Raw genomic sequence first — 16,003 nt, forward strand, 5'->3', positions numbered from 1 at the left:
TTTTGGTTGCTCCTTGAATGTATGTATGACGAGATATAGGTCTTTTCGGGCTTGAGGGATTACGTGGCTTGGCTTGGTTGTCCTACTGCAGATATTTCGATACGATTCCAACAATTTCAAATGTGCTCTAGTGGCGTAATTGGTTAGCGCGTTCGGCTGTTAACCGAAAGGTTGGTGGTTCGAGTCCACCCTTGAGCGTTTTTGTCAATTCTTTTTAAATTTGAAACACATCCCCCATGATTATTATTTTATAAAATAATCATGTTTTACGTATCCAGTATTCCCTATCGAAGGCAATTGGATCACTTTCAAAGCTCACCGAGACTCCTACACGAAAGAGACCATTAACTATATTTTTAAGTTTAAGTGATTTCTTAGACATAAAGGTTTTATTAAGAAAGAATCCCTTGACATTATCGCTAAGATTAGCATTTTATCCTGTTCTCACTCCCTCTTAGATCGCCTTTATTTTTTATAAATTAATATGTAATCACGCTATTCTGAAAGCATCCCCCCCAAAACCTACTCATTTAACTACCTAACATTATTAATATACTGTTAGCTGAAAATTACTTTAAGAACTGTGAAATGCTATGCTATATTGTATATATCTTACTATATTTTAACATCACTTTATTTTTTTAATTAAATATCGAGAAGAATTTTTACACTCGGCTAACTTTTTGAGTTCGAGATGGTATATTTTGACTATTAACTTCCATAACTTCCTCCATTCTAACGGCACCAATTGGCGATACACAGTGATGATAGCCCTACCCTTGCTTTAAATAATCTACTACACAGATTCATATATAATTACCTTATCCATGAGTTATTAATATGAAACATGTACCGATCCTTCACTCAATTTCGGAGGCAAACCGCTACTAAAATTTAAACGCTCATTATCTTGAAAAATAATCAATCCTTAATTAATCTAATTGTATTTACAAACTGCCTACATTTCTGTCTTCTTATTGATATTATAGCTTGTTTGGTATACTCCAATGAAGTAAATCTTGGAAATAGTCATATCAAGGAAAAACTCATTACGTAATGAGGGTTTATCCAGCAGAGAGGTCTCGCGTCAGCTTGGGATAAGCTACCATACCGTCAATAAATATCGTAGAATATGCGCTCCAGAATCATCTGAGCCAGCTTTCGGTCGCCCACGTGTTCATACTGAGAGACAAGAGAAAATCCTTGTACGAAATTTCTAGGCTGGAATATATGAAAATATACCAGATGCAAAGAAACATCTTAATGAAGATTACAATGTCGGTTTGACATTGACATCAGTAAGGAACACACTGAAGTTAAACCGAATGTGCTCGAGGTTGTGGAGAAAAAGCCATTATTAAAGGCTAGCCATAGGAAGTTCGACTAGCTACTGTACATGGCAATTGAAACTGGAGTTTAGATGATTTCAGTGTATCATATGGTGAGATGAGAGTATATTTTAGAATCTTCAGCAGAGGTAGAAGAAGATATTATTGGAAAGCTCCAGGCTATCCTAGGCCCAATCATCATTTCAAAAATGCAGTCAAGCACGGCAATAGGTTGGTTACCGTGAGGACAGGCATCACTTCCAAAGGGACTGGATTTATGTGCTGAATCGAGAAGGGACTAGACCCACAACTGTAAAAGAATATTTTAAGAGAATAATCAATGAGAACACTCGATCGGTATAACTTAGACGAGGATCAAATTACTTTCCAGCATGATAATGATTCTAAACATACCGCGTGTAGTAAAGTGGAATGGCTGTCAAACCACAATATTACCGTACTTAAATGGCCAGGTTAATGGCACTGCTTGCAAACATTACGTTCTCCTGTCCACTTATTAGTGATGAAATCCGTCGCCAATCTGTGTTTCAAGAGTCTCCATCTTAGTGCCCTATGCTTGGGTTCACTCGTTCGCTTTTTCCGGTACATCCAAACTATCTCCCATCTGCTGGAGTCGCTTGAGGTTTCTTTCCATTCCGGAGTGATATTCTCTCCTTTGCTTATCTTGTACAGCCCTCCCGATTTGAAAAATAGCACTTCGCTCTTCTTGAATATAATGAATATCATGAACTTAAAAACTCTGATGTAATAAAAGATAAATTTGGTGACAGTGGGATTCGAACCCACGCCTGCTTACGCAGATTAGAACTTGAGTCTAACGTCTTAGACCGCTCGACCATATCACCTGATAGTTTTGTTATGAGGAAATTTGACACAATATGGGTTTATGGCGCAGTAGGAGGAAAGGAGGCTTAGATTTCGTGACTTACTTTTCTTTTTATTCATTATGTGGTGTGATAGATATTTTTGTGGGGTGACCAGTATACTTATTATCATACGATTAACATATTTATCCAGAATCACCTTATATTTTTTATATTTTACCTTCTTGTGATACATTATCTTTAGTATAAAAAGGAGCATATCTTTAGTTAGAATAAAGTGTGCTATTTTGTATTGAGATAGAACCGGATACGTTTCAAACCACCATCTTGTGTCGTTTATTAGTCTTCTGAAGTGTTTAAGGAAGGACAATCAAGAGCTTAGGGATAGCTAGAGGATTGTCGGGATAGACCTTATTAGACATATATTCGACGCAACAGTTTTGTTGTGAGGAAATTTGGGACTAAAAGGATCAATGGCGCAGTAGTAGAGGATGGAGGCTTAGCTTTTGTGCCCCATCGGGACCGAATCGCCTACCATTTCGAATGCATTCGAGCATCACCCGAGACAATCATCCTCCGTGCCAAAATGGACATCGAGGAGGTTATCGGAGGTGAACTGATAAAGGCACGAAAAAGACGAGAGATGGAGTTATTCCAAAGAAGGTGGTGCAGTCGGGGAGCGGTAATAGAAAGTTCGGATAGAGCAAGACTAAAACTGGAGTGACGAAGCAACCCTTCCTCTCTCCCTATCCACTCTTTACCTCCTCCCCTCCTCTTCATATCTTTCACCAAATACCTGATCACTATATACATCTAATCTACCCTTTATTCCTTTACTCCATGTTCATCACCTTCTCTATGTTCTTACCCCCTTGCGTTTCTTTGCTTTTTTCTCTTCTCTCCTTTTCTGGGCTGACATAAATTGTCAAAATCTAAGTTTCACCTTGCCACCTAACTCTATCCCCACCCCTTTATTCCCCCCTTTCTTTATTCATTGTAATCATTAAACTCTTGTAAGCTACGGCAACTAATAAAAGTCTCCGTTGATTGATAAAAAAAAAATTAGGAACTAGTTATAAACCAGTATTCATTAGCTTTATTAGTTAACAGGTTAAATAGTTATTATATCTTATAGTATAAAAGAAACACTCTAATGAGAACTTCTAAGATGCACACCTTGTTCTTGAATAAACCTATAGTTTTACCTATATTCCCCAAGTATCCCCTAGTTATCTCGCTCTAGTTTATGACAGAAATGTTACGTTGGAAACAGGAGATGTGTGGTAGGAGGGGATTATCTCATCTATCTGAGCGCTATCTCAAGTCGTCTGCTTATCCGTATGCAGATCCGCACTTAAGATAGGAGATGCCGAGAACTTGGTATCAAAAAAATAGAAATTTGAACCCTTGCTTTATTACAGAAAAACTACTCCTCTTTTTATAATGTTGCTAGATAAGACTATGACTCATAACAAATAATAAAAGAATAGCTCAATATTCAATAAGACTATAGCTGTTGCTAGTATTCAATAAAACCAAGAAAATTCTCAATAAAACTAAAATAAATGGTAATACTCAGTAAAACTAAAATATGCATCTTCATTGAAAGATATTGAATCCCAAAAACGCCGCCACAACCTTATACTCCACGTTGCCCTATTCCCGTCGTAACAGAAATGTTATGGACCGTGGTGAATTTAACTCATCGTCCAGCGAAGACCTAAGCTTTGATTCAACTCGAATATGTCCTCCTCCTGGACAACAAAAAAGTATATGATCGCATAGATCGAGAATGGCCAATCCACTTATTTTAGTTTTGGTTATAAACTCCACTTAACAATCTAGCTGATTTAGAGATTATTGTATAAATCTTCAGTCAACCTAAACCTGCGCTTAGTAGATTTGCCGCTACAGGGAGTACGTCAGTTAGATGGATCGTGTGCATTCACTGAAATTTATCATCGAAAGCATTAAGCTAAGGGTGAAAAAACTTCATCTTCATTTTTATTTCTATATTACTTGCACCTTTGGTGGCTTTTCCATTTACGCATTTATTTATCCTTCCATGGATAGCAAAATCCCAATTAATCTCTTAGCGTCGATCCTTATACTTTTCATTATATACCACAAAGTAACGTTTCGAGGGAAGTCCATAACCCTATTTTATATAAATAGATAGACGAGATGTTATACAAGTATTATTGAGCAATTATATAGATTTGATACTACCGGCACATCCACAAATAAATAATGATAATCCCATTTGCCTCGCTCATCTCTAACCATATCCAAATGTACAGTGCCCGTTGCACCAGGTCCTTCAACAAAAAATCTCATTAGCATATGCTCATTTCCTTTTGTGTCCTCAACGATTTGATATGCGATTCGTCGATTACGTCGTCGCCGGCTTTGTGAGGGTTCACCGTGACCTTTAATGGGGTGACCAAGAATTTGTTGCAGCTATGATTTTGTGTAGATCTAAGATTGTGTAAATAATAAGGCGATATAAGTATAAATACCTCCTCATTTACTCGAATCTTCTCTAAAGCATCTGAGAATGTGTTTGTCGAGCTCGAACCGAAAAATTCACTCCACACAACATACACAAGTGTGCCCATAATTCCAACACCCAACGCAATAACTCCAATATTTGTAGTCGTCTTTCCTGCAGCCACCACTAAATTTGTATAAAAAGAAATTATTATAAAGCCAATGATTCTGTTATATTTTGATTCACCTTTTTGACCCATTGTCAGATCCTTCCATTCTTTCGCGGTTTCTTTAGTAATAAGCGATTGCCGTGTTTTCTGGGAATGTGTGGCATAAGTGCAACGGCCAATTATTGCCGATTGATGTTCGATTCGATAGATATAAGGATTACGAGTCTTAAAGGCAAGTCTAGAGAAAAATGGGGAGGACTTTTGAGAAAATTGTGTCCTAATATTAATAAATATAGCCAAAATGATTAAATGTTGTAGGGACATAAAATCATGAAAAATACCAATACGCGCGCTGTCCTTGTAGTATTAACATCTTATAGAGCTGACTAGTATAATTTGCTATAGTTTTTTAATGAAGTAATTACTTTTACTTATACGGCTAAGCCATTTACGCTTGGCAGTCACTAAAGACAATATAAAAATTGAATATGACGCGTTGGTATTATTTGATTCTGGTCGTGTCTTTGCAAGGAATTCAATAATGACAAAAGCTACGAAGATTGGCTCTTCTTCTTTATATAAATCTACAACATGTACTGATTCTTCCACCTCTTCTGAATCTTTACTTCCATTCTGTCGCCCTGGAATACTCACATCCTATACTCACCACTCTCCACAACCGACAGGACTTAAAGTGAATGCTGGGTGCGTGCTAGGCGTGGATGAGGCAGGACGTGGACCTGTGCTAGGTAATTTTCATCTAAAATTTAGCATTATCAATAAGATTTATGATATATTAATTACATTCAATCCTATCTAATACAGGACCAATGGTTTATGGAATTTGTTATTGCCCGGTTGTGTGGAAAGAGGAGCTTGATAAACAGGGTTTCACTGGTAATTCTCATGTCATTTGCTTTAAAGCATATATTATTAATTCAAGTTTTTAGATTCAAAAAAGCTGACGGAAACTCAGCGTGATTCGCTTTTCGAAGTAGTGCTAAAAAATTCAGATATGATGGGCTGGGGTGTCCGAGTTATGTCCCCACAGGATATATCTAGTGGAATGCTTGGAAGGTTTGGTATCATATGCTAAGATGCCTATAATTTAAAGCTAATGATTCTATTGGTTAAAAAGAAACAAATATAATCTGAATGAGCAAGCTAGAGATACAACGGTAAATTTAGTTCGCGAAGTAATAGAGAGCGGCATAAATGTCGTTGAAGTAACTTTCGAGTTTTACCCTCAATTCTCTCCTTAAAAGTTTCTCAATTCAGTCTTATTATTGTATCACTATAGATGTACGTCGATACTCTAGGAAGTCCTGAAGCACATCAAGCAAAGCTCTCATCCGTCTTCCCTGGAATACGCATCTTAGTCACAAAGAAAGCTGATGAAAAATTCGCAATTGTAAGCGCAGCAAGTATATGCGCAAAAGTCACAAGGGACTGGGTTTTGCGGAATTGGGTGTTTGCAGAGAGGGGTTTAGAGAATTTCTCACGAGAGTTCGGGTCCGGATATCCATCTGGTATAGTATTAACCCTTATCAGAGATATATTTAAGATAATTTACTTATTTACTTATTAAAGATCCCAACACTATTGCATGGCTTCAAAGTAATATGGATCCAGTGTTTGGGTTCCCTAGCTTATTGCGATTCAGTTGGGCCACTTGTGAGAAACTGCTTGAGGAAGCAGTCAAAGTTACATGGTAAGTATTATTTTTCTTTTTCCTCATGTCGTTACATTGGACAATTAACCTGTTGACATACACTTATAGGCCTGAAGAGCCAGAAAAAGGCCAAAAGAAAATAAAGAGATTATTAGAGAAAAAGCCCCAGACAAGAGCTAAACTTTTCGTAGATTTAGGACTCTCAATTGTTGATGATTTTTAAGGATATTTATATTATAATATAATTCTGTAACATATATTTCAAGAATAAACAAGCCATCTCATTTTAAATTCGCATAAATTTTTATTGTGTTTAGATAGCATGTAGTTACGAATAATTGTCTATTTACTTCTTTTTGGCAGGCGTTGACGTTACGTTGAACTTGAAGTGCATAATATCACCATCCTGCACCACGTAGTCTTTGCCTTTCTGCACAAGTTTACCCGCAGCTTTGCATGCACTTTCACTACCATGCTCTTTTAGATCTTCGTAAGACATCACGTCTGCACAAATGAAACCACGCTGGAAATCAGTGTGAATTACTCCAGCCGCTGCAGGCGCTTTTGTAAGTTTCTAAAAGTTATAAGCATGTTTGTTAAAAAAAATGTGTGGATGAAAAATCTCAAACTTTCAATATACCCTGATTGTCCATGCTCGAACTTCATCCTCTCCAGCTGTGAAATAGTAAATCAATTGCAGGGATTGGTAACCAGCGACGATGATTTTTGGTAGCACGGAAGCAGTACCAAGCTCCTTCAGCGTTTCCTCTTTCTCCTCGGGTGACATCGTTGAGATACGCAATTCGAGGTTAGCTGAAAAGGGAACGAGCAGATCTCCTGGGTTATGTTCATCTATCCACTGTTTGATTTTCGGCAACCTTATGACACATATAAAAGTGAATAAATGATAAAATTAATGAAATTGAAGTAAATGTATTATACCATTTATTCTTTTTGCGGATATAGTCCTTCTCGCTCAAATTGCACAAATAAATAACTGGCTTAGCAGTAAGAAGCATCAACCCATTGATTACTTCGACCTCTTTATTGGTCCAGTCTCCCTTTCGTACGTCTTTTTTATCCTCCTTCACCCATTTATATACTTTTGCGACGATATCACATTCTTCTTTCTTTGCTTTATCTGCAGCATTTCCACCTGTTCCAATACGCGCAACGGTACGGGAAAGCTCGGAATAATATTTATCGAGAAACTCTTCGTCTTTAAGACGTAGCTCTTCGTGAATGATCTCTAGATCACGAATCGGGTCAAGTTCGCCCTCGACGTGGATGACATCTTCGTCAGAAAACGCTCGACATACGTGGAATATGGCGTCGACTGCACGAATATGAGAAAGAAAAGCGTTGCCGAGTCCTGCTCCGGCAGAAGCTCCCTTGACAAGCCCGGCAATATCAATAACAGTTAAGAATGCTGGGACCTAAAATATAGAAAAGTGTTAATATATAGTATAGCTGACAAGTACGAACATATAGCATGTAGTACATACTTTAGATGCCGGCTTATATTGTTCGCATAACCAGTCAAAGCGCGGATCGGGTACTGCAACTCGCGCTTCTTCAGGATTCTAAAAGTAAGGGTAAATATAAAAATTTTAATACAAAAGTATTTAGTGCAAACTTACGATCGTGCAGAAAGGATAGTTTTCTGCTGACACAGAGCTATTAGTAAGCGCGTTAAAGAAAGTGCTTTTTCTAAAGAGTAATAGGGTCAGCTAAAAAAGCAAGGAATAGAGGCAAACAAAACACTCATACCCAACATTTGGCAATCCGACTACACCAATTTTAAGGTTATTTGATGGTCTACCAAGCAGAACTTTCTCTTCTTGAATTTGCTTCTTTGGTGGCATTTTCTAATTTCTCTTTCTCTCTGCGTCAAGTTTGATCAATATTTTTTTTTTTTGCAAGTGAACGCACCTAGTATTCTGGGGAGTAAACAAATAAATTAAAAACCTAACCTAATTAGCAGGAACTTATACCAAACATTCACAACTGAGATGTGTTGTAGTATAAAATCATAAGTAAATCACTCACGTTGAGATTACTTATATTTACTCAAATACCTTAAAATTTTAAACACTTATTAATATCTTGCATTTGGACTATTTATAATAACCATGTTTTTACAACCTCCAGCACTAAAGCCTCGATATATTAATAAAGAACTATTAAATGTTTAATAGTAAACACTTTGAAAAACCCATTATTATATTCGCGGAGGCCCCGACAGCTTATAATAAGCATACTGTAAATATTGCGGGCCACTTGCTAGTGTAAAAGAAATATTCCTTAGCCATATTTGAATGAACGAAGTTCTTTATTTTCAAGAAATATTCCTTAGCCATATTTGAATGAACGAAGTTCTTTATTTTCAAGAAACAGCGCTTGTTAACTGGTATTCATTGGGCTAATAATTTTTTGGAAAGGTTGAACAGAGCAGTGAGCGGGCATGCCAATAAAACTATGTTGATTAAAAATAAGTGATAGAATACAATAATGAGCCCATGGTTGAGTCAGTTATGTCGTGAGGTATCCTTTATATTTATAAGTAGGCATGGTATTGCATTCAAGTTACCAGCAGCTGATTTTTACCAGCTTCATCGATTCTCTTACAATATTTCATAAACAAATAAGTCTAACGAAAGATACTGAGTGGGGAATTCACTTAAGAACTTGCGAGATTTCTTCTTAGCAGTTAGTGAAATGCACACGGATGCGACGCAAAGGTTTGTTTTTTGGCCGCCTTTTGTAATTTACCTCATAAGTTGTAATTAGAGTGGGGTAAATGTTTCCAAAATATCTCATCTCCGAATTTTAGATTCTTGATTAAGTTGTACGCGCGGCCATTTGAACTAAAATCTCGTTCTATATTCTCAGATTATACGAACGTTAATACGAACGAAATATCCTGAAGATGTACTCCAATTTTCGCACCAGAGTGAGTTCGATACCCGTAATCGACCACCATGCTCATAACTTACTGTGCTCTCCTCATCAATCAACTTCTTCATATCCTTTTGAATGTGTTTTCTCAGAGGCTAATGGATCTGCTCTATCTTCCGCAGGTTCTACATTGGTTGCCCGTCGAATTTGTAAAGAGCTCTCCAAATTACTCTCATGTGAACCCGATCTTGATGCTATTAAAATTGCTAGAGAGGAACTAGGCCCACAAAAATTATGCGATCTCTACTTCTCGATCGCTAACATTCATGGCATGCTACTCGATGACGGCTTAGAGGGAGACAACCAATCAATCGAAGAACACGATAAATATTGCTCTGCCAAAACAAAACGCATTATGCGTATTGAAATGGTGGCTGAGAATGTAATTGCCCAGCTCGCAAAGCACGATTTCCTTGCTCCCGATGATCTACTATTTGATTTTCAAAGGCAACTTGCCGAGGCTTTGGTGAGTGACGGAGAAAATGTGGTTGGATTTAAGTCCATTGCAGCCTACCGGACCGGGCTGCGTATTTCTGCACCGTCCAAAACGCTTGTTAGCGAAGCCTTAAGTGCTGCCGTTCAGGCTTGCAAATTAACACCTTCTGGAAGACTCCGCCTTAGCTCTAAGCCCCTTGTAGACTTTGCTGTCATTATTGCTCTTAAGATAGCAGTTGAAAAAGATCTTGTAGTTCAGTTCCACACAGGTTTCGGTGATAGGGATTTGGACCTGATTGAGGCAAATCCTTTGCTTCTTCGCTCAATACTCGATGATCCGGAGTTAGGAAAAGCGAAAATAGTATGCTTACATGTATACCCGGTAAGTTTACTGGTTCATCTAAACTGGGTCTATAACTCCCATTTAACTTAAATAATTTATTGAATCTCAAAGTATGCCCGAGAGGCTGCTTATCTTGCCTCAGTGTACCCAAATGTCTACGTGGATTTTGGTCTTTCTATTCCACTTACTTCACACTTTGGACAACGACAGATCTTAAGAGAGCTTATGGAACTTGCTCCCATCTGCAAGATTCTGTTTTCTAGTGATGGGTTAGATTTTTTTATCTTTTCATGACCTGAAGGAATCAAAATATACATGTACTGTTATACTTGTAGCCATTATCATCCAGAGAGTTTTTATTTCGGAGCTGTCTGGAGTCGGGGAGCGCTTTCAGATGTAATATACCAAGTCAATGGTTACGTTAATAATTTAATATTTGATTACTGAAATGCAGTAATTTGTATGTATAGGTCTTAATCGAATCCATTAGCTCAGGAGAACTCACTGAATCTGAAGCTTTCGATGTCGCTCAAGATATCCTTTTCAATAATGCCAATCGCCTCTATAATTTAGGCTGGCATGCGAACGTAGTTCCTCCGAATCCGCCACAATTTTTATCTGAGGAGATGAAATTGCAATTGATTCGTAAAGGAGTTGAGCATATAAGACTTATGTGGGTTGACACAAGGTAATTATATAAATGATTTTTATATTTTATAATTATTATATAAACAACGAACGTTAATATGGCCATTGCTATTAGTAATATTGCACGTTGCCGTATTATTCCAATTGAAAAGTTCTTCAGCAAAGTTCATCAAAGAGGCGTTGGTATTACTGATGGCCTGATGGGACTTACAGCAATATCTGATACCGTGTTTGCTGGTTCAGCGGTCGGTGAAATTCAATATGGTAAATATTTTATAGCAGTGGTTCTGTTAGTCATCATAATTTATTTTTTTGGTTGAATGCTTTAGTGCCTGACTTGGGATCCCTCCGCCAGCTTCCCTATCACCCTGCCCATGCTGCTGCAATAGGTGATATGCTGAATCGGAGTGGTGTACCCTACGAGCGTTGTCCTCGAGATTTTCTCAAAAGAATGCTCGCTAAATTACGCAATGCCCACGGGCTATCCCTGAAAACTGGGTTTGAGACCGAATTTATCCTCTACACTATTGAGAACGATGAGCTTAAACCGTTGGACTATACAGTGTATTCTGAAGTAGCATCTATGAGAGGAAAGTCAGGTGCCATTGTAGATAGAATTGTAAATGCATTACAGCAGCAGGGTATAGCTGTCGAGCAATTTCATTCTGAATCTGCTAGTGGTCTGTTAAAATAGGAGATTTCAAGCCATTCTACAATTCTTACCCTCTGTTATTTGTTAGGTCAATTTGAGATAGCTACAAAATATGATGAATGCCTCAAAGCTGTGGATGAACTCGTTTTTACTCGACAGACTATCTATGCTGTTGCGGAAAATAATGGAGTTAAAGCTACGCTATTACCCAAGCTCTCTCCTCTACAAGGTCCTAATCTGTTACCAATCCTTTTATAACTAATCCTTACCATTCACCCTTGTTCCATGTATAGCTGGTTCTGCGAGTCATGTGCATCTCTCAATTTGGAAGTCTGAGTTAAATGTGTTTCCCTCCAAGATCGATTCTCATGGTATATCTACTTTGGGAAAGAGCTTTATGGCTGGAATTCTTAAGCATCTCCCCGCGTTGATGGCCATTACAATGCCTTCTGTTAATTCATATAAGAGGGTGCTGCCAAAAAGTTGGTGTGGTATATATTCGATTTGGGGGATAGAGGTAACAATTTCAATTTTAATAGGGGCATTTCATTATCGTGCCATAGATAAAAATACTATTAATTAGAATCGTGAGGCCCCACTTCGCGTTGTTTCTCCAGGAGGACAGATTTCTAACCTAGAAATCAAGTCTATGGATGTAATTGGAAATCTCATTGACGAAATCACTATATAATACAGTCTAAATTATTTATATTGTAATTTGACCATAGGGCACAGCAAACCCATATCTAGCCTTAGGTGCAATTGTCGCCGCTGGTTTAGATGGGATCGAAAATAGCCTGCATCTTCCTGAACCGGTCCAAGGTGAGTATAAATGAATAGAAAAAAAAATTACACTTTGCTATCTTATTAATTTTTCCTTTTCACTCTAGTGGATCCCAGTGATCTTTCTGACGCTGAGATGGTCTCACTTGGAATTCGCGCTCTACCCAATACTCTTCATGATGCTCTTTATGCACTTGAACAAGACAAATATATTCAAAGTGCTCTTGGAGAGATGCTTTCAAACGGGTTTATAACGGTGCGAAAAAAAGAATTGGAATTGATGGAAGCTAAGCAGCCCGAGGAACAATTGAAGATATATTATTCAAGATACTGACTGAGCGATGGAGTATATACTGAACTTTATTATATCCAGTTGACTACGGAATAAATGTCAAAATAATAAATTGCTCTTACGAGATTCTAGCTCTAGTATTGTTATGGTACTGTGTATGAGAATTTCGTAATATGTATGATGGATCAAAATAGGCCAATGATGGGTTAGTTTTCATAATTCGAGTTAACAAGAATTGAAGTGTAGATTAATGATTTACCAAAATCTTATATCACTTTGGATCTAGAGTAATTAGTAACCACTTTTTTCCATGCGCCCAAGTTCATAGTCAATACAAGCTTTCCATCATACTGAAAATCAGCAATTGTTAGAGCAAAGATATATGCTTTGGACAACTGACCCGGACAACTTAGTATTTCCCCTTGGATACAAATCCCTAGTTTCACCAATGGGGACCCTGAAATCGGAATGCTGGGAATAAAATTCACATCGTGGGCTAGTAGTAAGTTTTGGAAATTCAGTATATAAAAAGTTCTCTTGGTGAAATTTTTAATAAAGTTATATTTTGTGAATCGTTGTATTTACTTTTCGTTATAAAAAGCTCTTATATTCGCGCTTTGTACTTCTCAGCATTTTCCCGCTTTTTTATAATCTCATCAGGCCATGATGGAGATAGTCACTCTCGTGGCGGTAATCTTTGCTTGTTTTGGTGGACTCCTTTTTGGTTATGATATTGGGATTATTGGTGGAGTGCTTGTAATGAAGCCCTTTCATAAGGAGTTCAATCTCACAGATGAGAACTCAGCAGAGCTTTCAGGAAATATAGTATCATTACTGCAGGCTGGATGTTTCTTTGGCGCATTGTCAGTGCAACTAATTGCAGGTAAATCAACTAATGTGCTTAAAATATCGCGTCAATGCTAAATTTTTTTGTTTTGATATGATGCAAGATACATTGGGTCGAAAACTCTCCATTTTGATCTCTGCATTAGTATTCGTGATAGGAGGGTTATTACAAACTATTGCCAGTACGAATTTGGGATTGATCTATTCGGGACGTCTGATTGCTGGAAGTATGTTTCATCATTTCATTTTATATTATCATGTTTTAGAATATTTACAATCCTTTATGTTCAAGTTGGTCTTGGTGCAGTGTCAATGTTAGTCCCAATGTATGTTGCTGAAATTGCGCGCAAAGAAAACCGAGGACGTCTTGGCTGTCTCTGGCAACTATTTATTGTGATTGGAATTGCAATATCTTACTGGACGAATTATATTGTCATACGACATATACCAGAAACTGAAAATTTGCAATGGCGTATACCGCTTGGCCTTCAGATGGTGCCGGGTGTTCTCCTTTTTCTTGGAATGATTTTTATGCCCCGATCGCCTCGTTGGCTATGCTCTCAAGATAGAATAGATGATGCTAGAAAATCACTGGCAAAGTTGCGGCACTCACTTCCAGACGACCCGGCAATATTGGCTGAGATCGATATGATTCGGGAAAGTATAGAAGAAGAACGGAAGACGGCGAGCAGTTGGAGAGAAATATTTATGGTACGAGTGAATAGGAGAAGGTTGATTGTCGGATTGTTACTCCAATCTTTCCAGCAGTTCACAGGAACGTAAGTATTTTGATTTCTATTGTTATTGATCGTAGCGCAAGAAAACTTAATTCCTGATATTTTTATTTTAATTTTATAACAGTAACGTTATCAATTATTATACCCCCACCATTCTCAAATCTATTGGGCTTGATTCTACGGAAACCGATCTACTGGCAACGGGGCTATATGGAATGGTCAAGATACTTATAACATTTATTTGTATAGCTTTTTTGATTGAGCCTGTGGGAAGAAAGCCTCTTCTCTGGTCTGGGGCACTGATCATGATGGCCTCTATGTTCATTGTTGGCACAAGTGTCAAATTCGCGAATCTTAACCCTGAGACAACCGGCACCATCTCCGCCGCAGGATACGTTGGGATAGCTGGCGTCTATCTTTTTGCCTTTGGTTATTCCTACAGCTGGGGCCCAATTGTTTGGGTACTCACAAGTGAGATTTTCCCTAATCGCATTCGTGCTAAATGCGTTTCGCTTACCACTGCAATCAACTGGTTCTTCAATGCAATTATTGGCCGATTCTCGCCCATTCTACTTAAAAAGATTGGATTCGGATTGTATTATATATTCGGATCATTCGCTGTGTTGATGTTTCTTTTCACGGTTTTTTTTGTGCCAGAAACTAAAGGGCGCAGTTTGGAAGAGATGGACGAATTGTTTGGATCGCATAGTGAGCAAATTCAACAAGTACTTGAAGAAGGGTCAGGAAAACCTGTTAGCGTGGCCAAGTAATTCATGGAGACGGATGAGCAATGAGCAGATGCTACAGATTGATAGGTGGATTATGTTTCAATGCTTAATGTATAACTAGCATTCGTCGCTTAACTCTTAATTTTACCTACACATATTTATTTATTTAATACTTGTATTGAGCAATGCAAATTTTATTTAAATAGCATTATTTGAAAGCAATGCTCTTACATTAAGAATACTTGAACGAGGGTTTGAGTGCTACCATAAATAATTCAATTTCCATACCTCCTCATGAAATTACAGCTTGGACTCGAAATCTAGGATAGATTATTATATCCTCTTGAGACTCGTCATCATCCAATTGTATTAAAATATTACTCAAGATTAGACTGATTAGACTGATATGTCCCAAAAGAGAATTATGCCATTTAAACCAACCGGAATATTTTTTCCAATTCAAAGTAGTATAATTAATACAATTGTTACTTTGTATTTGGTCATACTAATCACACCTTCACAATAAACTTTGATACCAAACCAGAGATTTAAACTAATTATGTAGCATATTTTCAATAGCAATTTCGTGAGGAAATAGTGTAACTCTCGAATCTTAAAGCACATTGTAAAATTAGTTGATGAATTGGCTAATCCACTGATATCATAACATTATCAAAAAGATGGGGATAACCAGGAAGATTTGGCTTATTTAATAATCAACAAATAGAAATTTTCATATGGTAATATCGAGAGGTAGACAAATTTGTCCTACATGCGTTGAAGAATTTTTTACGTTGAATGAGACCAATCAAGTATAAATAATGCTTGTGAGAATCTAGAAGAATAATAAATTCGGCAATGTCCATTAGATCTAACCTATTAAAGTTCTATATGATACTTAACGTGTTCCCTAAAGATAGTTGGATACTAACAAAGTATAAAAGCATGAAAAATTTCCAATTATTATAATATATAGTATAGTCTGAAGTAAAATTTAAATAGAATTGGGCTCATCGAGATTTTTTTAAAGTAGATTCCTACGAGTAGTATGGATTAAAAAACAAAAGGTTATCGAG

The 16,003-nt window shown here is 37.4% G+C and overlaps 5 protein-coding genes and 2 non-coding genes across 7 annotated transcripts; 4 read left to right on the forward strand and 3 right to left on the reverse strand.

Moving 5' to 3' along the window:
* The first annotated feature begins 124 nt into the window (after positions 1-124).
* On the forward strand, positions 125-198 carry VTP21DRAFT_t371. The gene has a single exon. It is a non-coding gene; the product is annotated as a tRNA-Asn (tRNA).
* A 1,912-nt stretch (positions 199-2,110) lies between these two features.
* Positions 2,111-2,194, reverse strand: VTP21DRAFT_t372. Its single transcript has one exon. It is a non-coding gene; the product is annotated as a tRNA-Leu (tRNA).
* Positions 2,195-4,265: 2,071 nt separating this feature from the next.
* Positions 4,266-5,206, reverse strand: VTP21DRAFT_9010 (uncharacterized protein; the record flags this gene model as incomplete). Its single annotated transcript, XM_069399923.1, has 5 exons — positions 4,266-4,331; positions 4,403-4,633; positions 4,693-4,850; positions 4,911-5,110; positions 5,175-5,206. The coding sequence occupies 5 exons, from the start codon at positions 5,204-5,206 to the stop codon at positions 4,266-4,268; spliced, it is 687 nt and encodes a 228-aa protein (XP_069245593.1).
* A 168-nt stretch (positions 5,207-5,374) lies between these two features.
* VTP21DRAFT_9011 (uncharacterized protein) lies at positions 5,375-6,728 on the forward strand (the record flags this gene model as incomplete). Its single annotated transcript, XM_069399924.1, has 7 exons — positions 5,375-5,582; positions 5,659-5,730; positions 5,784-5,910; positions 5,972-6,059; positions 6,134-6,362; positions 6,424-6,544; positions 6,614-6,728. The coding sequence occupies 7 exons, from the start codon at positions 5,375-5,377 to the stop codon at positions 6,726-6,728; spliced, it is 960 nt and encodes a 319-aa protein (XP_069245594.1).
* A 123-nt stretch (positions 6,729-6,851) lies between these two features.
* Positions 6,852-8,370, reverse strand: VTP21DRAFT_9012 (uncharacterized protein; the record flags this gene model as incomplete). Its single annotated transcript, XM_069399925.1, has 6 exons — positions 6,852-7,079; positions 7,146-7,383; positions 7,448-7,941; positions 8,011-8,088; positions 8,146-8,215; positions 8,276-8,370. 6 exons carry the CDS (start codon positions 8,368-8,370, stop codon positions 6,852-6,854), a joined length of 1,203 nt encoding a protein of 400 aa, XP_069245595.1.
* A 1,064-nt stretch (positions 8,371-9,434) lies between these two features.
* On the forward strand, positions 9,435-12,658 carry VTP21DRAFT_9013 (uncharacterized protein; the record flags this gene model as incomplete). The annotated part of the gene is made up of 11 exons (XM_069399926.1): positions 9,435-10,280; positions 10,353-10,510; positions 10,577-10,637; positions 10,712-10,929; positions 11,005-11,153; positions 11,219-11,569; positions 11,630-11,770; positions 11,835-12,058; positions 12,125-12,196; positions 12,270-12,363; positions 12,432-12,658. The coding sequence occupies 11 exons, from the start codon at positions 9,435-9,437 to the stop codon at positions 12,656-12,658; spliced, it is 2,541 nt and encodes an 846-aa protein (XP_069245596.1).
* Positions 12,659-13,279: 621 nt separating this feature from the next.
* VTP21DRAFT_9014 (uncharacterized protein) lies at positions 13,280-14,969 on the forward strand (the record flags this gene model as incomplete). Its single annotated transcript, XM_069399927.1, has 4 exons — positions 13,280-13,499; positions 13,567-13,689; positions 13,755-14,241; positions 14,324-14,969. 4 exons carry the CDS (start codon positions 13,280-13,282, stop codon positions 14,967-14,969), a joined length of 1,476 nt encoding a protein of 491 aa, XP_069245597.1.
* Positions 14,970-16,003: the final 1,034 nt, after the last annotated feature.

This window comes from Calcarisporiella thermophila (genome assembly GCF_041956535.1).
Source record: "Calcarisporiella thermophila strain CBS 279.70 unplaced genomic scaffold VTP21scaffold_45, whole genome shotgun sequence".
In the NCBI taxonomy this organism is placed as follows: Eukaryota; Fungi; Calcarisporiellomycota; class Calcarisporiellomycetes; order Calcarisporiellales; family Calcarisporiellaceae; genus Calcarisporiella; species Calcarisporiella thermophila.